The sequence below is a fragment of the Tenrec ecaudatus genome, chromosome 10 (assembly GCF_050624435.1).
Source record: "Tenrec ecaudatus isolate mTenEca1 chromosome 10, mTenEca1.hap1, whole genome shotgun sequence".
Taxonomy (NCBI): Eukaryota; Metazoa; Chordata; class Mammalia; order Afrosoricida; family Tenrecidae; genus Tenrec; species Tenrec ecaudatus.
Window position 1 is genome coordinate 158,116,764 of NC_134539.1, and position 27,031 is coordinate 158,143,794.

At 57.3% G+C, this 27,031-nt stretch overlaps 5 protein-coding genes across 10 annotated transcripts; 2 read left to right on the top strand and 3 right to left on the bottom strand.

Moving 5' to 3' along the window:
* Window positions 1–3,814: 3,814 nt before the first annotated feature.
* Window positions 3,815–6,795, bottom strand: ALYREF (Aly/REF export factor). The gene is made up of 6 exons (XM_075562374.1): window positions 6,351–6,795; window positions 5,952–6,083; window positions 5,109–5,256; window positions 4,465–4,528; window positions 4,211–4,382; window positions 3,815–4,120 (listed from the first exon to the last, which is right to left on the bottom strand). The coding sequence occupies exons 1-6, from the start codon at window positions 6,585–6,587 to the stop codon at window positions 4,106–4,108; spliced, it is 768 nt and encodes a 255-aa protein (XP_075418489.1). The 5' UTR covers window positions 6,588–6,795; the 3' UTR covers window positions 3,815–4,105.
* ANAPC11 (anaphase promoting complex subunit 11) lies at window positions 6,738–13,860 on the top strand. 4 transcript variants are annotated; one of them, XM_075562377.1, is made up of 4 exons: window positions 6,738–6,880; window positions 7,094–7,148; window positions 7,613–7,741; window positions 13,566–13,860. In XM_075562377.1, the coding sequence occupies exons 3-4, from the start codon at window positions 7,633–7,635 to the stop codon at window positions 13,709–13,711; spliced, it is 255 nt and encodes an 84-aa protein (XP_075418492.1). In that variant the 5' UTR covers window positions 6,738–6,880; window positions 7,094–7,148; window positions 7,613–7,632; the 3' UTR covers window positions 13,712–13,860. The 4 variants fall into 4 exon arrangements, with proteins under 4 accessions (XP_075418492.1, XP_075418494.1, XP_075418493.1 ...); XM_075562379.1 differs by lacking the exon at window positions 7,094–7,148 and having other exon boundaries at window positions 6,750–6,880; XM_075562378.1 differs by lacking the exons at window positions 6,738–6,880; window positions 7,094–7,148 and adding an exon at window positions 6,957–7,093.
* Window positions 13,861–13,959: 99 nt separating this feature from the next.
* On the top strand, window positions 13,960–15,784 carry NPB (neuropeptide B). The gene is made up of 2 exons (XM_075562375.1): window positions 13,960–15,252; window positions 15,337–15,784. The coding sequence occupies exons 1-2, from the start codon at window positions 15,034–15,036 to the stop codon at window positions 15,508–15,510; spliced, it is 393 nt and encodes a 130-aa protein (XP_075418490.1). The 5' UTR covers window positions 13,960–15,033; the 3' UTR covers window positions 15,511–15,784.
* Window positions 15,785–15,941: 157 nt separating this feature from the next.
* Window positions 15,942–21,482, bottom strand: PCYT2 (phosphate cytidylyltransferase 2, ethanolamine). Its single transcript, XM_075562373.1, has 13 exons — window positions 21,309–21,482; window positions 19,670–19,758; window positions 19,387–19,548; window positions 19,074–19,140; window positions 18,636–18,720; window positions 18,459–18,503; window positions 17,774–17,912; window positions 17,595–17,677; window positions 17,329–17,406; window positions 17,151–17,216; window positions 17,007–17,072; window positions 16,788–16,876; window positions 15,942–16,713 (listed from the first exon to the last, which is right to left on the bottom strand). Exons 1-13 carry the CDS (start codon window positions 21,395–21,397, stop codon window positions 16,620–16,622), a joined length of 1,152 nt encoding a protein of 383 aa, XP_075418488.1. The 5' UTR covers window positions 21,398–21,482; the 3' UTR covers window positions 15,942–16,619.
* A 420-nt stretch (window positions 21,483–21,902) lies between these two features.
* Window positions 21,903–26,937, bottom strand: SIRT7 (sirtuin 7). Of its 3 annotated transcripts, XM_075562382.1 has the most exons (10): window positions 26,816–26,937; window positions 26,614–26,751; window positions 26,311–26,415; window positions 24,646–24,716; window positions 24,475–24,547; window positions 24,064–24,162; window positions 23,689–23,925; window positions 23,508–23,588; window positions 23,292–23,398; window positions 21,903–22,480 (listed from the first exon to the last, which is right to left on the bottom strand). In XM_075562382.1, exons 1-10 carry the CDS (start codon window positions 26,906–26,908, stop codon window positions 22,282–22,284), a joined length of 1,203 nt encoding a protein of 400 aa, XP_075418497.1. In that variant the 5' UTR covers window positions 26,909–26,937; the 3' UTR covers window positions 21,903–22,281. The 3 variants fall into 3 exon arrangements, with proteins under 3 accessions (XP_075418497.1, XP_075418495.1, XP_075418498.1); XM_075562380.1 differs by having other exon boundaries at window positions 23,689–24,162; XM_075562383.1 differs by lacking the exons at window positions 24,646–24,716; window positions 26,816–26,937 and having other exon boundaries at window positions 23,689–24,162; window positions 26,614–26,750.
* Window positions 26,938–27,031: the final 94 nt, after the last annotated feature.

A 27,031-nucleotide genomic window follows, 5' to 3' on the forward strand; every position in this document is an offset into this window, starting at 1 on the left:
AGTATCAGGTGATAATTCATTGAAAATAAACCTCCAAGTGTAGTTCTGATACAAACTAACTGCACAAATGAGGGAGAGGTCAGGCAGAATTTTGAACGGACTCAACAGAACCTAACACAGCCCTAATTCCTTACGTGATAAGAGTTCTGGGCTCTAAGCTTCTGGTTACACTTCAATTTTGGAGGGCGCTCTCTGCTATGCTGGGGTTAGACAGGACTCTGGTGGGATCGAGACCTGACCTAAGGAGGGGTGGTCTCTCAAAGACAAGAGAGTAAAACACCTCCATCAAAGCTGTTTTTGCGTGTGAGAGCCACCTCGGAAGCAGAGAGAAGGCCCTGGCCCATCAGAACCACTAGCAGAGCAAGTTGGAGATCTGCGTGGGTGGCAGAGCCCAGAAGCAGCAGCACGGAGACCATGGAGCAAAGGGACCAGAGGCAAGGTGACCATGAGGCAGGAGAGGACAGTGCCGAGACCATGGGAATGGGAGACAGAAAGACAGGTGGGTTTCCTGACTCAGAGGCCACGCATGTAGCTGAGGGCCACAGAGACACTTGGTCACTGGCTAAGAGGAGCTCTTATGGACCGATGACTGCATCCTTCACTGTTTATTGATCCTGATTTGTGGCAACTTGTTAACTTCCTCAATAAATCCCCCTAATTGTGAGTGCGTGACCGATCACTCAACAAACTTATTGAACCCAGCAGAGTGGAGTGTCATGGGAGGAAGTAGTGATGTCAGAGCAGGTGGAGGCATGTCTAACCTCTGCCTCGTGCCAACAGGAGGACAGATGTGCCTTTTACACAAGGGCACGGGGACTCTCCGCCACACACACACAACCACATCCAGACCAATGCTGACTGTTGCACACAAGAGCCAACGAGGGAGTCCGAGACCATATGCTCAAAGTATTTCCCCAGGCACTTGTTCATGACAAAGGGGATGCAGAGCCACCTGCCAGGTCCCACCCGAGCAGGATGGGCAAACCTGCAGCCCCTTTAACAAAACGCAGGGAACGCTATGCCGTGCCTTGGTAGCTGTGCATTCTTACGACAAATGCACAGCTCTGGTCTGAAAGTATTAGAGCCCTGGTAGCGTCCTGGTTACATGCTGGGCTAACCTCAAGGTCAGCAGTTCGAAACCACCAGTCACTCCAAGAGAGAACGATGAGGCTTTCTATTGCTATAAAGGTTTGGGTCTTGGAAACCCAGGGGCAGTTCTCCCGTGCTACAGGGTCACTGAGAGTTGGAGTTGACTCGATGGCGGTGAGAAAGCCTCAGCTCCTCAGCAGTGAGGGGAGGGTCTATGGAGGAACTGGCCCCCCGAACAGTGCAGATGAGGCGGGGGTGGTGCAAGATAGAACTCCTCCTTCAGGTCGGAGACCTGGGTCTGTTTCTGGACAAAGTACTGCCTGCTCAGCCACCACCCAAGAAGGTATACGTGCAGATATGGTGTTGAGCAGGTTTCTGCAGAGCTTCCATATGAAGACGGAGTAACAATCAACTTCTGAAAAATCAGCCAACGGAAACGTGACAGATCTCACCGTCCAATGGGGGTCACCAAGCACAAGGTTGCACACACTAGACAAGTGTCCCATCCCACGTGTGTGGGCGACCAGGTAACAGCAGAGAACCAAGACTGTTCCATGGCTGTTAGGGCTTAGTACAGGGCTGTTAGGGAACGGTGGGGTCTCTGTTCTACAGCTGAGAATGTCCATGTTTTCAAAGAAAAATACAGGGATGTGTTTGGGGACAAAGTAGCATTATGACTAGAACACGCTTTCACGTGGTACCGGGGTAAAATGCATAAAATGTGACCGTTGGGGAATCTAGAGGGTATACAATATTTTTTATACTATTCTTCCCTATAAACCTGAACTGAAAAATAAATGGTAAGAGAAGATGCTAGCTATATGAACTCCTAGTGGAAAAAAGTCACTTTCAGAGACAAAGGCTTATAGGAGAAATGTTAGTAACACGAGGCAGCTCTGGTCTGTGGGACTTAAGGCATGCCAGTTGTAAACCAGGTGCTCAGTTCCTTTAGCCAAACTATAAGGAAGCTATCAAGTAAATCCCAATGCACAGCCACCCTAGACAGGACTTCCAAGACAGTAGTCCATCTTTAAGGGCACAGATAGCCTCGGGGGTTTGAACCGCCCACCTGGCATGTTCAATGCCTAACCCACTGCATCCACAGACTCCTTTCCACTCCCGTTTACAAAAACTCACTGCCGTCTGTGTTGGTTCCACAGCAACGCAAAGTAACAAGGTATAACTGTCGGGGAAGTTTCTGGAACTCTAATGTTCTCTATGGGAGTTTCTGGGTTTTGAATGCTGACCATGTGGCCAACACCCCAGCAAGTAAGTAACCTTCTATGCCACCTGGGCAGGCTCCTTCCACTCCTTTTAGTTTGTGAACAGTAGGAGCAAGGCTCTTCAGCTGCCTGGGAGGGTTAAGACCAGTGAGATGGGAATCGCAAACATCCATGCAGGTGAGGAACGATGCTAAGTTTTACACATTATACTTTACAGCCGCTCTGCTACACAGTATGAGGTTTCTTAAAGGTGAAACACTGTGACCCTATGACCCAGCACCTTCCTTTACCTTTCATTCCACTTCTCAGTGAAGGCCAACAACTCCCTCACATGCACACCCAAGGTGGTTGAAGACACCTCACAAAAACCAGACAGCAGCCTGTCCACCATGGCCAAACCGTGGGATCGATCCTACACACTTCAAACACAGAAACGGAAGTGCGCATCTCTCACCAAAGCTCCCATTAAAGACAAACAGGTCCCCTCTGCAGGATCAAAGTGAGCTGTGTGCACTTCAAAACTGTGCCTGTTTGTAAGTCAGCACTAGGTGTCGTAAAGCAACACCTCCTGTCCCACACATTACAACACACCGGGAACACCAAATGCACACCACCTATTCTTGACAACTGTGGGCATTCGCCAATGCCCTGCCTGCTGACCTGGGCAGCTCCAAGCCTTGGCCCCTTCCTCCATCCCTAGCCCACAGGGCTCCTTCCATTGAGGCCCAAGAGGAGCCAGGCATCAACCCCAAAGGCAGGGCTTCATCCCAGGCTCAGATCAAAGGCCAACAAGGCAGGCCGGCCTTCCCTCGGCCCCACCAGCCACTTCTCTCCATCACCTCACCCTGTCACTGAGGTCAGGTGCCTGTAATCTGTCCCCAGCATGGTTCCCTTGCTCCCAAACATCCCTCCAGTCAGATCACCTCCCAGGCCTATCCTCTGCAAGCCTCTTACCTGGGTCCACAGCAGAAATGAAGGCTTACGGGTGACGGGGAAGCAGTCTGCTGATCTGCACATTAAGTCACTGACACTACCTACAACCAGCCAGCATTCTTGTCAATCTCCAGTCCAAAATGAGACCCTGACCTGGTGGAAGAACTGGGCCCAGCCCAGGAATTCAGTCTCCACAGGGCATGGCAACTTGGGCGGATGCAAGAGGACCAACCTCCATTCCTTTCACTTGCCCCTTAGGGTCAGTTGTTCTCAGCCCCAGTGGGGAACAAGCCCAAACTACCCACACTTGTGAGATATGACCACAAGCAAGCTTGTGGTGGGATTAGCCATCAAGAGCCTCTAAAAGCAGTTCAATGCAGTGCCCCACTCCCTCCCTGGCCTCTCACCTCCACAGTACAGCAGAATGAACAGGCAGCTCCAGGTGAAGGCCACCCCACTTGGTGTCCTGCTCCCTGGCAAGTAAGAGAAGAACGAGGACTTCTTCGCACGCCAGTCCTCGCCCTGCGGCCCAGCCCCCAGGAATGGAAAAGACAGACAAGACAGAGCAGTTCTACACACAGTTCTATTTTATTATGGCGAAGGTGAAAACGCCACCTTCCCCACAACAGCAAACAGTAAAGTTTATCCCAAAAATAACTCGGTACAAAACATGTCTGTTTCAAAATTAAAAAAAGAAAAGAAAAAACCTTTACATGAGCTTTTAAATCCTATTTTAAAACATAAATGAAACAAATCCATCATTGGCCGCCCAGTCAAGGCCCGCCAACCCTCCCTCTCCCGGCAGGAAGCATGGGTGAGATGTCTGGGTTTGTTCTGTGCGCGCACAGGCTGCCGTGGGTTTAGCTAGTGTCCATCTGAAAGAGAGAGGAGGAGAGGTTTTCTTTCAGCAGAGTAGCCTCACTCAGATGGCCACCAGCCTCTAGACCCTCTGCCCTGGGACTTACCCGGGCATTGTAAGCATCCAACTGGGCATCTAACTCCTCTGCCGAAAGCTGCTGCTTTGAACTTCTGCCAGTTCCTCTGCCTCGTCCCCGGCTGCCACCACGGGTGCCTCTCCGGCTGCCACCACCAAAAGCCCCGGAGCCACGGTTTCTAGTCATACCGCCTCTGTTTATACTGCTGAGGAAAAGGGCACTCGTTAATGTCCTCAAAGTCTCATGGCCAGGGGGCCCCAGGTGACCTTCCTCAGTCCACTCACCTCTGTGCAGGTCTCCGCTGTGTGTCTATCTGTGATGTGACCAGCTGGATATTCATGGGGCGGCCTGTAGCAAAGAAGACAAGAGTTTCAGTGACGGGGTAGTGTGACCAGTCCAGCTGCCACCTCTCCCTGGTAACCATGCAAAGGGTCTCTGCAGCTCCAGTGCTTCCAACAAAGAAGCAGGTCTGCCAACACTGGTGGGGAGACAAAAATACCCCCAACACTCTGCCTTCATTTTCTGTCCAGGCCAAGTGGGCTGTAAAGTAACCTGTCTGGGGTTCTCGTGGGCAGCAAGCTGTGGATGACCTCACGGAAACAGAACCGGTACCTTTGTCTTTATGACTACAGCCCCGCACTCAGAGGTGTACTATGGCGGTTCTGAGAAGGCTTCACAGAAGTGAATCTTCCGGAAGGAGCTGAAGGAGGGGAGGGATGTAGCTTGCTGGATGGGGGTTCACAAGAGGTTGGTCCAGATGTGTGGGGCAGCATTGAGAGGTGGCAGAATGGAAGAGAGAGACAAAGGGGCAAATGGCAAAGTGTCCTTAGCCACAGAGAAGGCATATTCCTACAGGACAAGTACCAGCCCCAAACGCCACCAGCGTAGGCTCTGGCCCCTAAGCGTCCTGGTCCAGGCTAACACTCACCATCCAATGGGACACCGTTGTACTGTTTCATCGCTTTCAAGGCGTCTGCCTTCCGCTCAAAGTGCACATCTGCGGTTCCTAAACTCCGGCCCGAGCGGTCGTAATGCACAGCTGCCTTCTTCAGGGTTCCAAACTCAGCAAAGAGTTCCTGGGAGTCAGGGGGGCCGTTGTTAGCAAGGCTGCTGATCCCAGGGTGCCAGGTGACATCCCCACAGGTAACAGGATGCGAAGGAAGTCGCAACTCCCACAACAGAGGCCACAAGATCACATCACAATTGCCTCTGAATGAGGAACAGACTCCCAAGGAGTATCCAAGCAGCCAAGTCCAAGATCACAGCTCAAGCAGCAGCCCACCACCCCCACCCACCCCAAGCAATCATTCACTTCCCACTCAAGCCTGCAGAAAAGGCCCAGGCCAAGCGCTGCCATGGAAACTGCCTGACCTCGGGACCACTGGGAAATGGAGTTCAACAAAAGCAGTTTCCAGTGGCTTCCAGAACCACCTTAAAAAAAGGACTGAGTGTCCAACGGGTCTTGCTCTGTCCTGCCAGGGCCAAGCCCCACAGCAGGCCTGAGGGCAATGGAACTCCGGGAGGCAAAGTACCCTGACCCAGTCACCTCCCAGACTGATCCCCGGCAGTTTACGCCTGAATCAGAAACCCACCGGTTAGGGTTCACTTAAAGCAAAACAAACCTGAGGCTAAGAATCGCGGGGAAGCAGGGGGAAACACAGGCCAGAGGGCGACCGGCGTGGGGGCGTCTCCCACATCCCGCAGGAGCAGTGGGAACCAGCCGGTCAAGGCAGAGCAGCTGCAGCCGCGCCCCCTCGCCCCGGGTCCTTACCTGAATGTCCGCGTCCGAGACTCCGAAATCCAGATTGGACACCAGCAGCTTCCCGCCGGTCTCTACGCCGGCTCCGCCGCCGAAGCCACTGTCGAAGAGGTCGTGCTGCCACTTGTCCGGAAGTTGTTTGGGCTGAGGGGAGAAGCGGCCGTCAGCCTCGGCCCTGCCGCCTCCAAGCCCCAGGCGCCCCCAGCTCCCCCAGCGCGCTTCCCGCCGCCCAGAGACAAAGGGCCAGGCGGGTCTCGGCCTCCGGCGGCCGCGGCGGCGCGCCCTCCTTCCCCGCCCCCTCGGCCGGGTCTCGGCCGGGCCTGCTCGGCGGCCCCGGAGCCCCGCGCCCCCGCGTCGCGCCCCGCCGGGCAGGCCGCGCCCCCGGCGGCCCCGGCCCTCTGCTCAGCTTACCCGGCTGTAGGGCGCCGGTCGGTTCCTGCCGCCGCCGCCGGCAGCGCCACGGGCGATGGCGGCCCGGTTCCGGATGGCGCCGCCGCCGCGGCTCACTCGTGCGGCGGCCTGCGCTCCTCCTCCGCGGCCGCCCTGGGGGCCGGCCCTGCCGCGACCCCGGCCCCCGCCGCGGCCGCCGCGCTGGCTCCGGTTCAGCTTGATGATGTCGTCCAGAGACATGTCCATTTTGTCGGCCATGGCGGGCGCGGAATCGGCCTCGGCTCGAGACCGCGCGTCAGCACGCCGGCCCGTCACTTCCTCCGCTGCGCGGGCCCTTCCGGAGCGCGTCCCGGGAGCTGCTGCCGATTGGCTGCCGACTGGCTGCGGGCGGCCGGCGGGCGTCGAGAGCAGGACGGCGCGTGCGCAGCTAGCTCCGGGCGCCGGGCTCGCTGCTCGAAAGGTGCCCAGGCAGCCGCCGCGGTCGTTTTTATACCTTCCCGCGCGGGCGCCAACGGCCGGTGGGCGGGGCCGCGCGGATTAAGTCCCGAAAGGTGTGAGGGTTGGTCGGCGGTCGTTGGGGGCGGGGCTGGGCGGGGCGTTCCGGCCGGGCGGGGCCTGAGCCGCGACCGCAGGGCCGGCGCGGAAGTCGTGGGGGCGGGGCGCGGAGAGCCTTGGGGTTCGGGAGCCGGGCGCTGGCCGGGGCGCGTTGTCCGGTCCACCGTCGCCGGCGCCGGCACCCGGTCAAAGTGTGGTTCTGCCCCCAGGTACTGACCACCTCGGCCGGACTCGGAGAACGCTCCCATTTTTTTGGGCGAGGGGGTGAGTTTGTTTCTGGTGATGCAACTGGAACCGAGCGAGCCGGCTTGGGGGGTGTCTGTCTGCGGGGCCCAAGGTAGCGAGTGCCCTTTGCTTTTCGGCAATCACGTCCATTTAAAAATACTGTTTGGCGCGACTTGACGATTTACTAAGAGACCTTGCGCCCTTCCCTGCGTGTAGATCCTTAAATGTAACTGAAAACAGGAAACCTCCACAGTGGCCCCCTCCCGCCCCATAAAGACTCCTGGGAGCAGCGGCCCCTTCCTTGGAGACTTGTTAGCATGGTCCTCTCTTGGTTCTTCTAGAGTTTTCTAGTAAAGATTCCTTGACAAGGGCCGCGTGGGACATCCGTGTGCCCACCCCTCCTCCCTGCAGGGCTGGCCCTCCAGGCGCTGCAAAGTGCTCCTGGGTGCCCAGGGTTCTGCCTCAGCTGAGTGAATTTAACCAAGTAACCCTCTCCCTCTCAGCCTGCCGCAGCTGCTTAGTCATGAAGGTGAAGATCAAGTGCTGGAACGGTGTGGCCACTTGGCTCTGGGTGGCCAACGATGAGAACTGCGGTATCTGCCGGATGGCCTTCAATGGCTGCTGCCCCGACTGTGAGTGCCCCACTACCCTGGGCCAGCGATGCCCACTGTGCTCCCCCAGGAAACCCCTGCATGCACTCTCTGGCCAGGCCGAAGAGTTGACATCCAAAGTAGCCAGGCAGTTTGGCCCCATGTGTGTATTAACAATCCAGCCCATAGTTTAAGAAAAATGTGGGCATCTTTATGTTGTCATCCAACTCAGCGATGAAACAGACTGAAAGCTGATTTGTTTAAACATTTTTATTTGAGCATGTGCAAAAACAGTGCTGTCAGAACACACGTACCCCATTTCCAGTTACCAGGTAATAACATTTCACCACTTTTGTTTCACGTCTTGAAACCTAATGCAAACTTCTTTCCCAGAGCATCCCAATCATTCCTCAGCGTCACCCCTTTCTTTGTCCATGCTTATATTGGTCCAGTTTGCTCCCAGATGGCCTTTAGCCACAGGTTGGGTGAGTCCTCATTCTATTTGGATATGTGTACCCTTAAGTCTTGATCTAAAGCAAGATCTCCCACCCTTTGGGAGCAAGTGAGAACCCAGCACCATGCTTGGATTTGACTTCTTATAGTTAATTCAGTTTTAAGGTAGGTAGGTAGGTAGGTAGGTAACGTTTTAAGGTAAAATCTCTGCAGATCATCCAATGACAATGGTTGCATCAGTAGATTGTCAGAGCTCCCAGAAAGTCAGGTTGGATTCAGAAGAGGAGGTGGGACAATGAGTGTACTAGGTGATAGCAGGTGAATCTTGGCTGAAAGCAGATACCAAAACGATGTGTCCTTGTGTTTTGTTGATGATGCCAAAACACTTGGTGGATGCTGTAGGCCATACAAAATATGGACAGCCTTGCGAGAGAAATGGAAATTCCATTCTGTTCTGTTGTACATAGGGCTTTTGACACAGAAATGACTGGCGGGCACCTCATGAGAAGCCTAGCTAGAGGAGATGTCAGCACATGGGAATGAGCAAATCCTTATCAGGCTGAGGAGATTGGCTCTCCTTAATCCTGCTGTGTTGTTGATCCTTGATGCAGCCGGGGCCAACTGTTGATCCCATCACATTCCAGCAGTTGAGGGGATCAGGCCTAGTAGCTGATGGAATTGGTCCAGCTGTTGATGGTGTTAGGCCCAGCTGTTGTATAGTCAAGCTGTTTGTGTAGTTGTGCAATTGGCCCAGCAGCTGATGGAATTGGCCCGCAGTTGACAGGGTGGGGCCCAGCTGTTGTATAGTCAAGCCGGTTGTGTAGTTGTGCTGACTCATGTCAATTCTGACTCATAGCAAGCCTTGTGACACAGTATACCTGCCTCCTGAGGTTTCCATGAATGTAACCTTTTATATTTTTCACACACACACATACACACACAAAATTCTGCACTTTCTGCACATACATACCACTTAGCAGCAGTGGTTGTATCTTACCTTCAAGTTGTGCATCTATCCTCAGACTCCTTTTCTGAGTCCGTCCTCCTCCAGTTACATAAATTCACTGCCTTCCTAGGCCCCTAGGTATTCTTTCAAGGTGTTGTTGCTAATTTGATCCCATAGATAGGGCTTAAAAGAACATAGGCTCAAGGCAGACCTTTTTTATTAGTTAAGCTAAACTGTTGTGAGGTTTCATGGGGGAATAATGAGACGCCCTACTCTCCAGAAGAGTTACAGTTGCAGAAACCTAGAGGGGCAGTTCTCGGTTCTTCCCTGTCCCAGGGTCGAAGTGATTTGGAATCGACTCCTTAGCAGTGAGTGAATTTGATGATTAGGTTTTATGATATGACCCCAGAGGACAATTTGGGTTTAAAGATCCTCCCAGGGCAATAGTTCCATTTAGTTAGTTATTGCCAACAGTTTTATCGGCATATAACTCACACCCATACAACTCAGTAGTTGAATAGCATCAAGAAGAGTTGTACAGTCATCACCACCATCAGTTTTAGACCTTTCTTCATTCTTGTGCTCATGGTTAGTGGCTTCCGGTGTCCCTCAACCTCCCTTACCACACCCCCAAAGAGCCATTCATCCAGTGACTATCTGTGTAGATTAATGAACCTGTCCTGGATTTCAAGTATATAAAAACATTAAGCAAACGAATAAGATTAACTAAAGCCGATAAAAACCTCCATTGAAGAGAGCAGACAATATCAAAAACTAGGACAAACTTAAATGCATCATCCAGAAGATCCACTGACAGGGTAAGCTGAATGCTCTGCAACAGTCCACCTTGCAAACGCATTCTTCCCATCCTGGCCCGCCCGAGGCCAGAGGGAATGAATGCACCAGGGCCTTCATCCACTCGTGCTGTCCCCTCACCTTTTTTTTTTTTTTTAAACTGAAACAGCTTTAAAGTGGATCAAAAGAGAGGTCCAGTGATACTACATTTTGACCTAACTCCCTCTTCCATAATCAACTTTACAAGGCCCCCTGATAATAAGCTTTTCTCCCCTCGACTATGACTCACCAGATTCAACCTCAGGGACCCTGCCCATGGATCTGGGGCTTCCACTATTTTACATAGCCTTTGCAAACCAGGCGCTCACATTGAAGTTCTAAAGTCGTTCCCTGCTTTAGATGTGGATTACCATATATACTCAGGTATAAGCTGAGGGTTTTCAGCACTTTTTTAAAAATCATTTTATTGGGAGGGCTCGTACAACTCATCACATACATCCATTGTGTCAGGCACATTTGTACATTTGCTCTGCACTTAAGCCTTTGGTATCAACTCCTCAATTTTTCCCCTCCCTCATAAACCCTTGATAATTTATAAATTATTATTTTGTCATATCTTACATTGTCAGATGTCTCCCTTCACCTTTTCTGTTGTCCATCCCCCAGGGAGGTTATATGTAGATCCTTGTAATCAGTTCCCCATTTCTACCCCACCTTCCTTCCACCCTCCCAGTATTGCCACTCTTACCACTGGTCCTGAAGGGATTATCTGCCCTGGATTCCCTGTGTCCAGCTCTTATCTGTACCAGTGTACATCCTCTAGTCTAGCCAGATTTGTAAGGTAGAATTGGGGTCATGATAGTTGGGGGGAGGAAGCATTTAGGAACTAGAGGGAAGTTGTATGTTTCATCGTAGCTATACTGCACCTAGACTGGACTGTCTCCTCCCCGTGACCCTTCTGTAAAGGGATGTCCAGTTGCCTACAGATGGGTCTTGGATCCCCAGTCTACACTCCCCCTCATTCACAATGACTTGATTTTTTTTGTTCTTTGATGCCTGATACCTCATCCCTTCAACACCTCATGATCGCACAGGCTGGTGTGCTTCTTCCATGTGGGCTTGGTTGCTTCTCAGCTAGATGGCCACTTGTTTACCTTCAAGCCTTTAAGACCCCAGACGCTTTATCTTTTGATAGACAGGCACCATCTTTCTTCACCACTTTTGCTTATGCACCCGCTATATCTTCAGCGATCCTATCAGGAAGGTGAGCAAACAATGATATAATTTTTTGTTCTTTGATGCCTGATAACTGATCCCTTCTTCGGCACCTCATGATCATGCAGGCTGGTGTGCTTCCTCCATGTGGGCTTGGTTGCTTCTCAGCTAGATGGCCACTTGTTTACCTTTCAAGTCTTTAAGACCCCAGACACTTAAGTCTTTTGATAGACTGGCACCATCAGCTTTCTTCACTACGTGTGCTTATGCACCCGCTTTGTCTTCAGTGATCCTGTAGGGAAGGTGAGCATCATAGAATGCCAATTTAATAGAAGTGTACTTGCATTGAGGGAATACTTGGGTGGAGGCCCAATGTCCCTCTGCTACCTTAATACTAAACCTATAAATATATGCACATAGATTTATTTCTCCATCCTCATGTATAAACATATGTACACGCCTTTATTTAGACCTCTACAAATGCCCTTTGCCTCCTAGTTCCTTCCTCTATTTCCTTTGACTTTACTCTTGTCCCACTATCATGCTCAGTCTTCATTTGGGTTTCAGTAATTCCTCTCGGTTACATTACCCTTGATCACACCCTACCAGGCCTCCTATACCCTCCTCACCATCTGTTTGGATCACCTGTTGTTCCCTTGTCCCAGAGTGTGTTACCACCACTACCTTTCCCCCCACCTCCCCCTCTACCATGTCCCCCCATACCGTTGGTCCCATTGTTTTCTCCTCCAGATTGTTCATCCAGCTTCTTATTTAGACAGACCTCCTTAGCACATTTTAATCCAGTTTTTGTGGTAAAAATCGCTGCCTCAGCTGATATTTGGGCCGGCTTATGCTCATGTGTATGCGGTATATTATTTACAATCCTTGGCTCACATAGGCCGGTATGCTCGTTCCATGTAGACTTGGTGGATGTCTCAGATGCCTGCTTGTTAAAAACAAGCTTTTAAGACCCCAGATGCTATTTTTTCTGATTGCTGAGCAGGAAAATAGCAAATATTTATTGGCTTTAACTGGCCCATTTTACTTTGTAAATTTGTTAATTCAATGGTCATTTTATTGGGGGCTCTTAGAATTTATGACAATCCATACATCAGTTGTATCAAACATTTGTTCATGTGTCACATCATTCTTTTCTAGACATTGACTTTCTGTTGAGCCAGGGCAATAGTTTTAGTCCCTCATCCCACCCAGCCCCAAGCTCCTAGAGTATAAGAATCCTTCCGTAGAGTCCTTTATCAAATGTCTAGCTGACTAGCACCTTCCGTTTTTTCTGGTCTCCTGGCAAAGAAGCCATTGAGACGTGTTCCATATCTTCTATTCCTGACCTTCCTTTGTTGGAAAGAGAGAGCACTTTTACACCGTACTCTAGGAACCAATTCAGAGATCTTTTTGGAAGATGTTCACAAGGTCTTTGTCCCAGAGATGCTCTGGGATTTGAACTGTGTGCAGGCCTTTCGGTTAGCAGCTGAATAATTCAGGATTCATTGCACCCGAGTAGCAACTGAATGTAAGAACTAAGCCGCGAAGGCTGAGCACCATTGACTGGGAACCTGCAGGAGTGCCAACGTGCATAGAGGCATTCCATGATCTTGGCCTTTTAAGTTCTCTTACGCTTTCTGAAGCCCCCTCAAATTTGTAATTTCCAGAACGAGAAAGGTGTTACTCCTGGAAAGGCCTGAACATGACTTGAGTGGATCCTCTGAGCAGATGTCAGGGTCCCACAGGGGGGCCATCTCCAGTGAGTTGTCAGGGTATCTAGGATCCAGAGCGGCCAGCTGCCCTCCTGGCTTCCTGTGCTGCAGGCTCCTGCTTTGTTTCCCGTCTCTGTTATGGGGTACCCTCTCACAACAGAAGGAAACACTGTCCAGTCCTGTACCGTCCCCATGGTCGCGTTTTTATTGTCTCATTTTTTGGAGAGAGACCTTTCTTCCTAGTGTGTCTCAGTCTGAAACATACCCAGCATCCGCTGACAGTAGCTGTGCATGAGGATCTGTGCTGGGCCAGGCGGACTGGACAGACACACACACGGACCCATGGGTACGAAGGCGCTCTGCAGCAAGATGAATCCCACATCCAGAAAAGGTCTCAACCCAGTTCTACTCACTCAGTCCCTCTCCAGACTCATGCAGTCACAGGCAATGGTGCAGAATGCAGGGAATACCTCAGGTCTGTGGCTGATGTGAAGCCGACAGGCAAGTGCCACAGGGCCACCTGTGGGCAGGTGCTTTTCAGCTGTCCTCGGAGGAGCATCTATTGCAAATGTCCCTCCTGGCTCTAGATAACTTCTCCGCTTTCCCGGGAGTTAACTGAGTGTCTGCTCTGCACAGGGGTCCCAGATCAGGGGCCGCTGTGGCCTGGCCTGTCACACAGAACAGGGGGAGCCCTGGGGTGGGGTGCCTCCCTCCAGCCTGTGAGCCTGCTTCCTTCTGTCTGCAGGTAAGGTGCCGGGCGACGACTGCCCCCTGGTGTGGGGCCAGTGTTCCCACTGCTTCCACATGCACTGCATCCTCAAGTGGCTCCACGCACAGCAGGTGCAGCAGCACTGCCCCATGTGCCGCCAGGAGTGGAAGTTCAAGGAGTGAGCCAGAGCCCAGACCTGTCCCCTCTCCAGCCCAGCTCTACAGTGGAGGGGCTGCTCCGCTCCCAGCCCCCTACCTGGACTACACCACCCCTGCTCTATGCCTCAGGCATGGCCCCCCTGGATTCTGCAGGACGAGGGTGCTCACTGCTTACCACCCCTCAGCTCCACCTGGGCTCACTACCCACCAGCTGGGGTCCTCAGAAGACAGTCCCCCACCCCCAAGGCAGAGTTGACGCCAAGGCGGGATGATGTCTGGTTTCCTGTGAGAAGCAGACGGGTGGAGGTGGGGTGGGGATGGGGGGTTGACATGCATTAGAGTCTCCTGGCTGACTGGAGGCCTCCAGCTCCTGTTCCCAATATTAAAACTCTCATGAATAAACATCCCTTCAGCACCTGGGGCCCACTCCAAACTGACTCAGGCTGACAGCTCAGCTGGTGGCCCCTCAGCTGTGTGCCTGCCAACTGGCAAGGTGACCCCGGGAGCCAAGGGTCTGGGCAGCCTAGCTCCCTCCTAAGAGCCCCTCAAGGGGCATCTGGGAGCAGCGTGTTTGGGCCCTGCCTTTGCAGCCATGGAGCCTGCTACAGCCCTGTGCTCCCCTCCAGTCCTGTCCAGTGCAGCCCTGCAGGCCGCCAGATGACATGGCAGTGTGTACTCCCACCCTCCCTCCTCCTAGGGACCATCCTCTGGGGCCCCTCTCCTGACACCATGCTCTAGAGAGCACTTCTCGCCCCTTTCAGTTCAGCACTGGAGACCTGAGTCCAGCCACTTCTCCAGTGAGGTCTCAGCCTACCCGTCTGCAGCTCCCTGAAAGCTTGGAAAACCGCCCCATGCTCTAGCAGAGCCAGCCTGCAGGCCTGGCTGTCCGTGCTGCCCAGGCCTTGTCCTGGATCTCTGGGCCCATCTATGAAGGTTCTTGGGACAGTGTGATGTGTGGTGGACCAGGTGCCCAGGCTGGGGAACCCTGCACTGGGAGGCTGGGGCCCCAGGAGCGCTTCCAGTGGTGCCCCTGCTGGCAGAGCTGTCCCCACTGGCATCCAGGGGCTCGTGATTCCCTGGCCCAGCAAGCGACAAGCAGCCCCAGGATCCTACCCTGCTGTGGAAAGGTGCTTTGGGGCCCCACGAGGTCAAACGCAAGCTGGAGCAGCAGTAAGGGTTCATTCTAGGAGTGGGGAGGCCCCTGCGTTGTGCTCGGCCACCTGATTCACCACGCCTAGGGCTCCTCCACCCCCGCACGCGTCCCCCGCCTGCCTGCCACAGATAAAAGGCAGCACGCCAGTCGCTGCCGCCACTTGCAGTCGCTTGCCTGCCTGCCTGCCATCCCCATGGCCCTGCCCACCACGCTGGCGACCGCTGCCCTGGCGCTGGCCCTGCTGATGGCCCCAGCGGGGCGCGCATGGTACAAGCCACCGACCGGACGCAGCTACTACTCGGTGGGCCGCGCTGCGGGGCTGCTCTCCAGTTCTCACACCTCCCCTTCCGCGCGGCGGCGTGCTGAGCACACCATCCACAGCCCTGCACTGCACCCCAGCCTGCAGAACCCGGTGAGGACCAGCCTGAGGGCATGTGAGCTGGGGGGCGCCGGGGGTGGGGGGGACAGCCCCTGATCCCTGCTCCGCTTGCCACAGGCCGTGTGCATCCGCCACGTCGCCCCAAGTCTGCAGAGCTGCGCACGGCTCCCAGACGGCGGGACCTTCCAGTGCAAGGCAGATGTCCTCCTGTCACTTCGGGCCATCGACTGCAGCAGAGGCCGAACCCGAGCAGGCCGGCCCCGGGGCCCCACCCTGCCCACAGCCAACTAGATAAATAAAGCAGAGGGAGCAGTCTGGAACGTGGGGTCTCTCCAGGACGGGGAGAATGGAGACAGGTTGGTGCAGCCTCAGGCCTTTCTGAGCCTGCCCAGGAGCAGCCTGCCCTCACCCTTCATCAGTCCTGGGGCCTCACAAGGAAGGCTGTCCTTCTCCCACAGCCCCCATCAGTAGATCTGGGGTTCAAGGGCTGGGGGGAGCAGCGAGTGATTAGCAGGTTAACACACCCACAGTCCCCTTGCCACAGTCTCCAGATCCTGTGTCCAGAGCAGGTGGCCAATGTTCAGGGAGGTTCATGGGAACCTGAGCCAGGGGGAGAGAAGGGCCTGATGGCTGGGCCGCAGTCCAGCCCCCACCCCCACCCCCACCAGTATTCCTTGAGCCCAGAGGGGAAACACAGGCCCCTTGGGGAGGGCAGAGGGAGGCAGGTTGCAAACACCTCCCTGCAATCCTCACATGTGAACAAACCAAGCCCACTGGCTTTCCTCAGACGGGACCTGAGAACAGGGTCCTGGGACCCAGCCTGGAAACGAGACCCTGTGGTTGGTGAGGGGGCTTGCAGAGCCAGCTCCTTATCCGGAGTGTGCGCCCCCACCCCCCTGCAACATGGCCACCTGTCCGCCACTCGGGTCAGAGCTTCCCATTTATTCTGTCACCCCACAGACCAACAGCAGCGTGTGGGTACAACACGGGGGGGGGGCAGTCCCAGAGCAGTGGGGCCTCACGAGGAAAGTAGGGGGCAGGGTGGGCCCACAGGAAGGGAGCCCCCCTCCCACTCGCTGGAGCTCCAAACAGCCACACACCCGCGAGCGGTGCAGTAGAGGCCATCTCATGGGGACAGCTCTGCAGAGGCTCTGAGGACCAAGCTGAGCGGGGCTGGGCCTCCACCGCTTCAGGCACAGCACTTGGTCCAAGTGCCCGCTCCCCCTTGGGCTTCCACTCCTTGCGTTCCCTGCTCAGCTAGGCAGCATCTCTCCAACAGCATGGGGACTGGGCAAGTGAAGACCGGGAAGACTGCCCTGGGCGCTGCAGAGCTGGGTGCAGGAAGGGTGTGGGGAGGCAGCTCTAAGCCATGGGCAGCAGGTCGGGTGGCATCCTGGTGGTCAGGGGTCACAGTCCCTCTCCTGCCTGCTCGCAGCCTCCAGGAAGGCCAGCTCCTTGGCCTCTTTCTTCTGGTTCCGAGCTTCATACTCTAGCCTGTGGGGGGGCAGGTGCAGCTCAGCATGGCCACCGCTTCCTCCAGGCAGCGGGCCAGGCCTGCGCCACCTCACCTGTTCTTGATGATCCTCTGCACAATGAGGTCGGTGGTCAGGTCACTGCCACTGTCCACCTGGCAGAAGATGCCCCTCTGTTTGGGCTCCTGGGGGAAGGGGGATGCATCCTGTGGGCACACGCTCACGCAGGCGCCATGTGGGGGCAGGCTTTGTGGGGAGCTGGGTTTGCACTCACAATCTCTCTTCAGCAATGAACAGGTGAGACCCCCGACCCACCTGGTAGGGGTCCGAGCCATCCTTATCAGGCACAATCTCTGTCTTGCCGTGACATACCAGGTCCACCTGGGAGAAATCTTGCGTCACCTGCCACTGCTTGGGGCCTTGCCCAACGTGGGTCCCTCAGGGGTGCTGTGGGCTCACCTTGAAGTGGTCCAGGAGCTCAGCAGTGACTGCATAGGGGGCCCCGATCACCACCTCAGACACATACTGTGAGGACAGCACATAGGCAGCTAAGCCCAGCCTCTACCGATGGGGGGGCCCCCAGAAGCCCCTGCCCACCACTCACCTCTCCCCACCCCCATCCAGCTGCCTCACTCACCCGGCAGGCCAGCACACTGAGGGTCCGCTCATGCAGGTTCATGATGGGGTAGTTCTTGCCCTTGTAGTGGTTGACCTCCTGGGGGAAGGTAAGCGGAGTTGGGTCAGCTGCCACCCAGAGATTATACATGGGGCTCCCTCCAAGCCCTTTCTCTGCCATGTCCTTCCCCCAGGGCTCTACTGCCCAGAGCCTGTGCTCAGCCCTCCAGGGCTTCCACCCCTGTCCATCAGTGCCAGCCCCTGTTCCCGACAAGGGAACAGAAGGACCTGGTCGAAATGCAGGCCAGCGATGACATAAGGCTGCTCCACCAGCCCGTGCACTTTCTCCAGGAAGTCCACGTGGCCGATGTCTGTGCCCAGGTTAAGGAGCAGGTGGCAGGAAAGGAAAGGGGCAGGTGGGGGGCTCTCTAGCCCCGCAGAGGCAGCAGGAAGCCCTGGAAGGATACGGAAGAGGTCGAAGGCACCGGCCACGTAGATGATGGTCTCCCCGGGCTGCGGCTCCTTCCCAGACGCAAACTGGATGATTTTCTGGGACGTCTGCAGGAACTGGGACACCCCTGTCCATGGGTTCCGGCCGCCCGGACACTGCAGGCAGAGAGGTGCTGGTCAGCAGCAGCCCCCACCCTGGCACCCTCCACAGACAAGGCAGACTGGTGGCTTGTCTCTGGAGGTGAAGGGTGAGGACAAAGGAGTAAAAGAGGAGCCCTGCAGCCAGGGAAGCGGGGCAAGGCTGGCAGGAGCTGGCATTCCCCATGAGTGCCATGTCTAGGCTGGTGGCCCAGGCAGAGGAGCTCCTGTCCACACCACCAGCACACTAGCAGGCGGGGTATTCCAGGGCCAGCACCAACACCAGGCCAGGGGAGGAGACAGGCCTGCAGGACCCAACACCCTGAGGCTGCCATCTGGTCACCTGGGAGAGGCCTGAGGACAGGGTTTCCCAGGTGAGTGTCGGGTGAGGGGACTACAGAAGAAAGAGTCCAAGCCACTAGGCCAAAGCCCTCTAGGCAGCGGCTATGTAGTGCCCACCCTTCTCCCAGTGCCCCCAAGCTGGCCATGAGCTAGGGGCCCTTTCCTGGGATAGGCAGGTGAGGGGTCTGCAGCTGAGCCCCAGGGCAGCGTGGGAACACTCACCTTGCCAAAGCTATCTGCGTATTCCCGGTACTCAGAAAACATCTCCTGTGGAGAGAGTGAGGGGGTGAGGACTAAGATGGAACCCAGAGGAGTGGGTGCTTATGAAGGAGCAAACCCTACCCCGCTGGGTCCCCTCTCCCCTCTGGTATATCCTAGACCTTGGGGCTGCATACTCACCTGGCTGCTGTGGTGGGCCTTGGTCACCAGCAGCATCCGGCCGACAAGGTCGGTGGTGGAAACGCCTTGGGTCCGCTTGCACTCTCTGCCAGAGGAGGCAGCAGGGTGCTAAGCATGGTTGCAGCCTGCCCCCCGCCCCCCACCAGCAGAGACCTAGAAGGCTGCAGTGCTTGGATCAGCTAGAACACCCCCACCCCCCACAGGATCCCCAATGCAGGCGGAGCCACTGGCCATGCTGGGTTATAGGTTGAAAGCAACATTATTTCCAGTGCTCAGCGCTGCCAGTGGCCACTGTCCTGGACCACACAGACTAACACATGCCATCTTCTCACAATCCTGCTCCAAGTGCTGTACCCACAGGGGCAGGGGACACAGGATCCCATCCAATGAGCCCCACCCCCCACCCCATCGTGCTGGTGGGTGGGCACCCCAGCTCACCTGTACCGCCCGGCCTGCTTCACCTCCTCATAGGTGTCTTGGCCATCCACCGTCAGCGTGATGTCATCTGTGGCACCATGCACAGAGCACCCTCAACTCAAGGCAATGGTATTGGGGCCTGAGACACCCCTACCCACTGTGACAGGCCCACCTGGTATACACCAGAACCTGGGGAAATACCCACAACTCTCCTCTGGGCTCTCAAGGGACCCCCAGGTTTGAATGGCCACCTCAAAGGCCTCTGGGTGCTGAGTCCCAAGCCCACCGCGCCCGAGTAGTGACCTGCAACAGCCTCGGGCCCAGTGCCACTCACTGCCATGGACGCAGAAGTCACAGCTGTACTTGTCCAGGGTCTCCAGCGTGGTGACGTAGGGGGCTGAGGGTACCACCTCGTCCACCCACTTGATGGCCTGCACCATTTTGTACCTCTCCTCCTGGGTGAACACAGGCGGGCCCTTGTGCTTGGAGATCTCCTCTGTGACAAGAACAGGGGCAGATGGGCACCTGGAGGGCCTGCCACAGGCTGGCCCAGAGCCCCGGCTGGGCCTGGTACAGGAAGGCCAGGCAGGGTATCCCAGAAGGCAAGACCCACTCACCATCTGTGTGCACACCCACGATGAGGTAGTCGCCCATGGCCCGAGCCTGCCGCAGCTGGTTTGAATGGCCATAATGTACCATGTCATAACTGTGGAGGGGACCAGTCAGCCACCCAGCATGGCCCCAGGGGACCAGTGAGGGAGCCAGGGCCCCCAGGAGCTTCTGCCTGGCCCCTCAGTAGCCGGTGGGTCTACTCTCCATGCCCCTGTCCCTGAGTACAGGGACAGAAGTGAGCCCATTGGGGGGTCGTGGTCGCATGCTCGGGGCAGAGGTGCCTCAAGCTAAGTCAACATCCATTTGGGGGCTGGGGCTGGATCTTGTGCCACTCTACACCCACACTAAAGCAAAGGCCAAAGGTTTGGAATGGCTGGGTTCCAGAAACTTCAGTGAGGTCTGAATTTCTGGGGCAAATGACGACGTCCCTGCCACCCGTCCCTAGAGCTCTGTCCTCTAACTCGGGGTCTGTTAATGCTCTGGAATATTCTCCGCTCCTGTCAGGGACCCTCTCGGGGAGGGACCCTGCTGTCTGGAGAACAGAAGCCGGGTCCTTTCTTGAAGGGGCAGGTGCCAGGCACAGCCACAATCCCTCCACAAAATTGTCCCCTACCACTTCACCCCAGGGGCAGCTGCTCTCAGGGTCCCTGCCCAGGGTTGGAGAGGGCGCTGGTGGGCTGTGCAGGCATGGTGGACCCAGACACAGTAGGAGTGGGGCTGGGTGTGGGATGTGTCACTTCCATGGCCTCCAGGCTATGGCCAGCCTGGGCTCAGGGGTTATGGCCAGGGTCAGAGTCCACTGCCACAAACCATGTGTCTCCTTCCTGAGATGAGTGTCGGGCAAGGTGCAACTCTCAGGCCCTGGGCTAGGATTGAGGACCTTCCTGCTGACAGCCCAGCTCATAGACAGAAGTCTGTGGCCCCGACCCCCAGGAACAGTATATATATTGGAAGTGTCATAGCCAATTAGCGCCAGAGCCCTGGGGCCACAAACATTAGTTACACACAGCTGCTCCTCTAGCCCTGCCTGCAAAGAAGCAGCTGACTGGTCGCTACAGGTTTCCAGTCAGGGAAGTTCTAGTCCTATCTGCCCTATAGGGTGACGCACAGTCGCCTGGACAGCAGTGGGTTTCTTGTCTGCAGAGCCTCGACAGCCTTAACGTCCCTAGAGGGCCACTGCCCAGTCACCCGAGTGGGCACTGGGCACGGGATGTCGTGCCTGCGCTCCAAGTCTCCCACATCAGAGCCAGCTGAAAGGCCGGCCTCAGAGGGCACGGCAGACATGCTGCCCTGGAGAAACGGTCAGTTTAGGAACTGGATTCGCACCCGCATCCCGGCCTGTGCGCGGACTGCTCGCCCGGAGAGGCTTGGGGACTGTCTGGCCGTATGCGAGCTGCGATCTCGCAAGGCGCCCCGGGGGACTTCCACCGCGACCCTCCCAGGAGCCCGCGTCCAGCCCGGGCCTCGGGAGCGCACGGTGCGGGCCCAGGGGGCGGGGACGGACGCCGCGCCCCGGCCGGCCTAACGACCTCGCCTCCAGGGGCAGCAACGCTCGGCCACCGGCCGCCCTCCGGAGCGTGGCGCGGCCGGACACCAGGCCGAGCCGCCGAGATCCAGAGCTGCCCCGCTCCGCCCCGCGCTCACCAGCCGTCGCACCACACTCGTACTGCGCGCCGGCCAGCTGACTCCGGCTGGTCCGCGGCGCCCACCGACCCGTGCCCGTTCCGGATCATGGTTCGTCGGCGACGCAGCCTGGATCCTGCGTCCCAGCGACTGAGCCGCCACCGCCGCCACCCACCCCGCGCACGCGCGGCCGCCGTCACGCGGGCCTCACCCTGCCGCAAGCAGCCAATGGCGAGCGCCGCCGCCTGGGCCTCGCTCCGCTAGCCCCGCCCCGCGACGCCCCCCCGGAGTCTGGCCAACTGTGAGCGCTAACCCGCGCAGGCTCCGCCCCACTGCCCGAGGCCCCACCCTGACCACGCCTCCCCACCCCACCAATGACACTTGACACCAGCCACCCCCAGCAATGTACGCCACCTGTACGCCCCGCCCCTTCCAGTCTGACCAATGACGTGCTCCCCACGACCCGCACCCACCACCACTTACAGGTGGTTCCCTACAAATTAGCTAGGCACCTTGCATCTGCCTGAGCCTGTCTGTCCCTGGAAAGAACCTCCCCTGGACCCGTGTTCCGCCCGCGGCCCCGCCCCGCCCCGCCCGCAGGCACCGAGACCAGTCAACAGTGCAGAGAAGTTTAATAAGAACGATAAAAAGACTGAGCGCCAGGCTCCACGCCCCACCGGCCCACCCGCACCGCACACCGTGGGAAAGGCCCCTGTACAGCTAGCAACCCAAGTAAGCAGAAGAAAGGGCTGGTTCCTGAGACTGGCCGTGGCCGTGGCCGAGGTAAGGCAGCTGGTGCTGCTCTCTCAGCAGCTGGGTGTGAAAACGCCCTCCTGAGACCCCACAGAGGTGCAGGCCCAGAGATGGGCGATGGCTGATCGGTCACTACATGCCTTCTCACCAGACCGAGGGCAGCAGCCCTCCAGGGGACCTCGGCCTGAGGAGAAGGACCAGCCATTTGCCAAGAGACCACAAGTTCTTCCCCGAGCAGCAGCTACGTGACCCTCTTCCTCTTGGTGCGCTTGGTGCAGCCCCTGCCAAACCAGCCCCCACGCACGGGGGCCGTGCCTACTGGGGTGCCCTGGCTGCCAGGCAGGGCATCTTCTCTGTTCCTGCACAGGGCTCTCTGGGTGTGGCTGCCTTCCTCGCTGGCACGCAGTGGGGTCGCCAGTGAGAAGATGGGGTCCTGCCACCTACCCGGAAAGGAACGTGTATGCCACGATTAGACAAGGCGGGGAACTTGCCCCTTGGCCTCCGCCTGCCCCAGGATGGGAGAGCTGACCTCGGCCTCCACCTCCCCACCGTCCTTCATCTGGGCCGGGCTGTGGTCCGCAGCAGCGCCAGGGCAGTGATGCCAAGGTCAGCACTGTGCTGTGGTGGCCATGCACAGGGGTGGGCTGCCTCCACCTCCAGGACCTGGCCCTCCCTACTCTGGGCCCCTTCACTTGCTCCCCCTTTTCCCGGATGGTCGGGGGTGGGGGTGAGGGGCAGGGCGGGAGGTTGTGAAGAATCATGTGTCTGAGTTGAGATGCGGAAGCACACGTCATGAACGTGAGACACAGAGTGCGCGGGCAAAGAAAATGAGCTAAGTTCATGTAAAAATAAAGAGGTACAGCACACAGCAGGCCCACGCCACAGAACACCACAAACAACATACAAGAATTGCCAGGCCCAGAAGATGAAGGAATCCTTAATTTCTTGAACCCTTTGATTAAAAGAAGTTATTGATTTCCCCTAAAAGACCCTGAAAATTCACAGAGAAAGAAAGTGTAAACCTTTTACTCAGTACACACACTACAACCACACCATCACAAGTTCTGCAGTCAGGCTCAGTCTGAGTGCCCACAGGCCAGCCTGCCAGCACCCACACACCAGGGCTCCAGGCTCTGTGGCCCGGGGCCCTTCAGCCACCTCCCACCAGGCCCAGCACCCACAACAGAGGGAAGAGAGGGGCCCTCGGGCAGCAGGCTGGCATGGTGGGCAGCAGCCGCAGTGCCCACTCACCTGCTGTAGGGCGGGGTCTCCAGGCCCAGCTCATTCATGAGGAGCCTCATGACCTCATCGCACTTCCCATGCACCTTCAGGGTGGCTCCATCGTCTTTGGGCGTCCACTGAGGCGGGGACACAGCCATGAGCAGAATGCCCATTTCCCACCCACAGCCAGCAGCCTCAGTCCTTCCCCTGCAGCCAGCCCCACCCCACCCCCTGCCTCCCAAATACCTGCAGATTCACAATATACAGTTTGGGCCGCCGGCTGGGGGGCTTAGTCATGCACCAGAGATGGGGGTACTTCTTCAGCACCTGTGGGAGCAGACAGGGCACACGCAGGGCAGCTGGAGCTGGGCTTCGCAGAGGGCCTGGCAGGGGAGTGGAAGTGAGGAGTGGGACCACTTCTTGGTACCTTTAAACTGGACCCCAAACACAGGATGGTGTCTGCCTTGCTGGCAGCCGCAGTGGCCGCCTCCCAGTTCAGCGGCTGTCCCAGAGTGCCCCGCTCCCCGAAGTGCACGATGGTGTCACGGAGCTGTGCCCCACACTTGTGGCAGGTGCGGCCTGTTTGGTGCCGGTGCAGTGCCGTGCGCTCTGTCACATCGAACACCCGCACGTACTCCCGGTTAGGGGTACAGGAGGTGCAGACCTGAGGGAGGGGCCCGTGAGGGGCATGAGCGGAAAGTGCTCCATGGAGAGGCGGGGAGAGAATGCAGGGAGAGGCGCCTGGTAAGGGAGGGGTGAGGGGCCTGTGAGCAGGGAGCCCTACCCTACTGCAGACCCTCACCTCTATGTACATGTTCCCATGTAGCTCTGAGATGGCTGTCCGGGGCAGCCCGCTCCTCAGGTGCAGCCCGTCACAGTTCTGAGACACCACGTGCTGCACCTGTTGGGCGAGGGGGGCTCCTGTCACTCAGGGGCAGGGGAGCACTGCGCTCAGAGGGTAGCTGTTTTTGGCTGGCCCAGTCTGTGATCAGCTCCAGGTCAAGGGCAGCTGTACAGCAAAGCCACTGTCCCAGCAAGGTAGGACAAAGGAAGATTCTCCCCTAGCGGCTCTGAGAGGCCCAGAGGGACAAAGGGCCAGTGGGGCAGCCCTCACCCCTGTTGGAAAGGGACTCAGGGCTCTAGTGAGAGAGACCCAGGAAACCCCTGCATCCCATTCACTGTGAACTGTCAGAGGGCGAGGGTGGACACTCACCAGCTCCTGTTCATGCAGGCGAGCGATGCTCATGTGGGTGAGCGTAGGGTCAGCCTCGCTCAGGTCAGTGACACTGCGGGGAGGGAGGGGAAGGGCTGAGACCCTGTGGGGTTAGCCCTCCTCACCCTAGCTGCTGCCTCTGCTGGGCGGCCCTGGGGCCAAGCAGCTTACCTGACATCCCTCCCCTTCTGCAGTAGCGTCCACACCCCATTGGGACCCCGGTAATCTGGGATGGAAGCTGCCTGCATGTTCAGGAAGAAAACAAACCTGGTGAAAGTGCCTGGTTGCAGGGAGCATCCGACTTCTCTGCTACAGGAAGCAGACCCTTACCTGCCTCAATCCTGGCGGCCGGCCAGACCTGCCTGCCGGAGGGGGGTCCAGGAGCTCCCTTTCTGGGCTGCCCCATCCCCCAGTGCCCAGCTCATCCTTCGAGGCTGGCGGAGACATCACACACACATTCCACCCACACACCCACACCAAACCTCTTCAGTGGCACCATGTCAGCTTTGCCTATGGCAAGGAGCCCAGTTTCAGGACATGGTCAGCTGGTGCTTCTGCAGTCCAAGAGGCTGCTACTCCACCTTGATAGGCAGCCCAGTCACTGCTTCAGCGCCCAGGCACCAGAGATGAAAAGCAGCTCTCCCAGGGTGGGGAGAAGACCACCTGCTGCTGGCTTAAGGAGCAGAGCTCAGCTCTCAGGACCCCCTGACAACGCTCCTATTGACTGCTGGGCTGGAAGGTGACTGTCCGGATTCCAGGTGTGAACTGTGAAAACCCTCCTTCCTTGTTTCACTTCCAGGTCTGAATCTGTCACTGCAAGCTTGAACAGACACTCTGACCTCGTGAACGATGGGAACCACTTGGTGCTCACCTCTCTGGAACCCCGTGACTGACACTCAACATGTGACCATCATGCTTCCCAAACTGGTCATGCCCCACAGCACCTCCATGAGACATCTCCAAACTCGGCCCAACCCCTCTGCATGGGGACCCCAGTTCTCTCTTTCTGCAGCCCCTCTTCTCTCCCTCAGGTGGGCACCATGATACAGCTGCAGTCTGAGTCGCTGGAAGCCCAGCTCTGGCCGGACTGCACCGGATAAAGCGGTCCTGCTTACCCCTCTGCCTTCTCTGCTTTTCAAAGAACTAGATAGGGCAGAGCCAAGTATCTTTAAAGGCTTGGGAGGCCCATGCTCTCTCTTGGATAGGATTTGTCTCTAAGAAAGAGAAAAACCATTCCCCAAACCCACTGCCATCAAATCTACTCTGACTCTGAGACTGCCTCATCTTTCTCTTGAGCAATAGCCAGGGAGTTTGAACTGTTAACCCTGGGTTAGCAGGTCAACATCTAGACTAGCCCACACCCCACCAGGGCTCCTTAGGAAAATGCAGGGAACCCAGCCATTTCTGTGGAGTCAGTTCTGACTCAGGGCCCCTGAGACTGAGAACAGAACTGCCCCTGTGGGCTTCCCAGACTGCCTCCTCTCCCCTAACCCACCTCATTTCTCAAAAACCCAATGCCATCAGTTGATGCCAACTCATATGACCCAATAGGGCAAAGCAGAACTAACCCTGTGGGCTTCTGAGACTGTAATTCTGGAGTAGAAAGCCTCCCGAGGAATGGCTGGTGGTTTCACACTGCTGACCTTGTGGTTGGCAGTCAGCAAATAAAGCACTCTTTGCCACCAGGGAACCCGACAGAACCATTGCTTTAAAAACGAGTTTTCTGGGCTGGGTTACAATCTGGTCTGCAGAGCTGTCCGCGACCCCCACTCCGCCCCCCAACCACCGCTGCCATCTCAGGTCCTCCAGGCGTTCCGCTGGATGGGGCCTCCCTACCGTGCTGATCCCCGCGCCAGTGTAGACCACCAAGTACTTGGCGTTCCTGACGGCGCTGGCCAGCTCCCGGACTTTCCTGTGCAGCTCCTCCGGGTCATCACACACCTGCGAAGGTGCCGAGGCTGGTCAGGGCTAACGCTCCGGCTCCGGCTCCGACCCCGTCCCCGTCGCCGCCCCCGTCCCAGGGCAGCTGGCGGCCCGGGCAGCAGTCCCACGCAGAAGCGCTCCAAGCGAGGTCTGCCTGCCCGGCGCCGCGAGCAACTTCAACTCCGGCCGCCGGACCCCTAGCGTCGCAGGACTCGCCTCCTCCTGGCGCCGCTTCAGGCCCTCGCGCCGCCGGCTCCGGCCCTGCAGCTCCGTGACCAGGTCCTCACTCTCGGCCAGCAGCCGGCCCTCCTCGGCGCTGCGCTCGGCCGCCGCCTTCCTTAGGATGCGGGACACCTGCGGGCGGGCGATGGTCAGGGGCGCGCGGGGCGCGGGGCGCGCGGGGCGGGCGGCGGCCTACCTGGCGGAGGTGCTCCCGCTGCTGCTCCTCCCGCAGCCTCCGGACGCGCTCCGCCGCCTTGCGCTCGGAGCGGCTCAGTCCGCCGGCTGCCATCGCTCCCAGCGCCCGCGCTTCCGCTTCCGCCTTTCGGCGGCTGCCGAGCCGGGCGCGTGCGCGGCCTGGCCCCACCCCTTCCGGCCCGCCCCGCCCCGCCCCGCCCCGCCGCAAAGCAGCACC

Excerpts from the sequence above, each read along its gene's own strand:
- ANAPC11 (XM_075562377.1), top strand. The coding sequence starts at position 7,633 with ATGAAGGTGAAGATCAAGTGCTGGAACGGTGTGGCCACTTGGCTCTGG. Across the intron at positions 7,742-13,565 it reads CAATGGCTGCTGCCCCGACT|GTAAGGTGCCGGGCGACGAC; the intron begins GTGAGTGCCCCA and ends TTCTGTCTGCAG.
- NPB (XM_075562375.1), top strand. The coding sequence starts at position 15,034 with ATGGCCCTGCCCACCACGCTGGCGACCGCTGCCCTGGCGCTGGCCCTG. Across the intron at positions 15,253-15,336 it reads ACCCCAGCCTGCAGAACCCG|GCCGTGTGCATCCGCCACGT; the intron begins GTGAGGACCAGC and ends CGCTTGCCACAG.
- SIRT7 (XM_075562380.1), bottom strand. The coding sequence starts at position 26,908 with ATGGCAGCCGGCGGACTGAGCCGCTCCGAGCGCAAGGCGGCGGAGCGC. Across the intron at positions 26,752-26,815 it reads AGCGGGAGCACCTCCGCCAG|GTGTCCCGCATCCTAAGGAA; the intron begins GTAGGCCGCCGC and ends GCCCGCCCGCAG. Across the intron at positions 23,589-23,688 it reads GTTTGGGGTCCAGTTTAAAG|GTGCTGAAGAAGTACCCCCA; the intron begins GTACCAAGAAGT and ends CTGCTCCCACAG.
- ALYREF (XM_075562374.1), bottom strand. The coding sequence starts at position 6,587 with ATGGCCGACAAAATGGACATGTCTCTGGACGACATCATCAAGCTGAAC. Across the intron at positions 4,529-5,108 it reads CAACGGTGTCCCATTGGATG|GCCGCCCCATGAATATCCAG; the intron begins GTGAGTGTTAGC and ends TCTTTGCTACAG. Across the intron at positions 4,383-4,464 it reads CAGCGGAGACCTGCACAGAG|TATAAACAGAGGCGGTATGA; the intron begins GTGAGTGGACTG and ends TTTCCTCAGCAG.
- PCYT2 (XM_075562373.1), bottom strand. The coding sequence starts at position 21,397 with ATGATCCGGAACGGGCACGGGTCGGTGGGCGCCGCGGACCAGCCGGAG. Across the intron at positions 19,549-19,669 it reads CGTGGGTGTGCACACAGATG|AGGAGATCTCCAAGCACAAG; the intron begins GTGAGTGGGTCT and ends TTCTTGTCACAG. Across the intron at positions 19,141-19,386 it reads TGACTTCTGCGTCCATGGCA|ATGACATCACGCTGACGGTG; the intron begins GTGAGTGGCACT and ends ATGGTGCCACAG.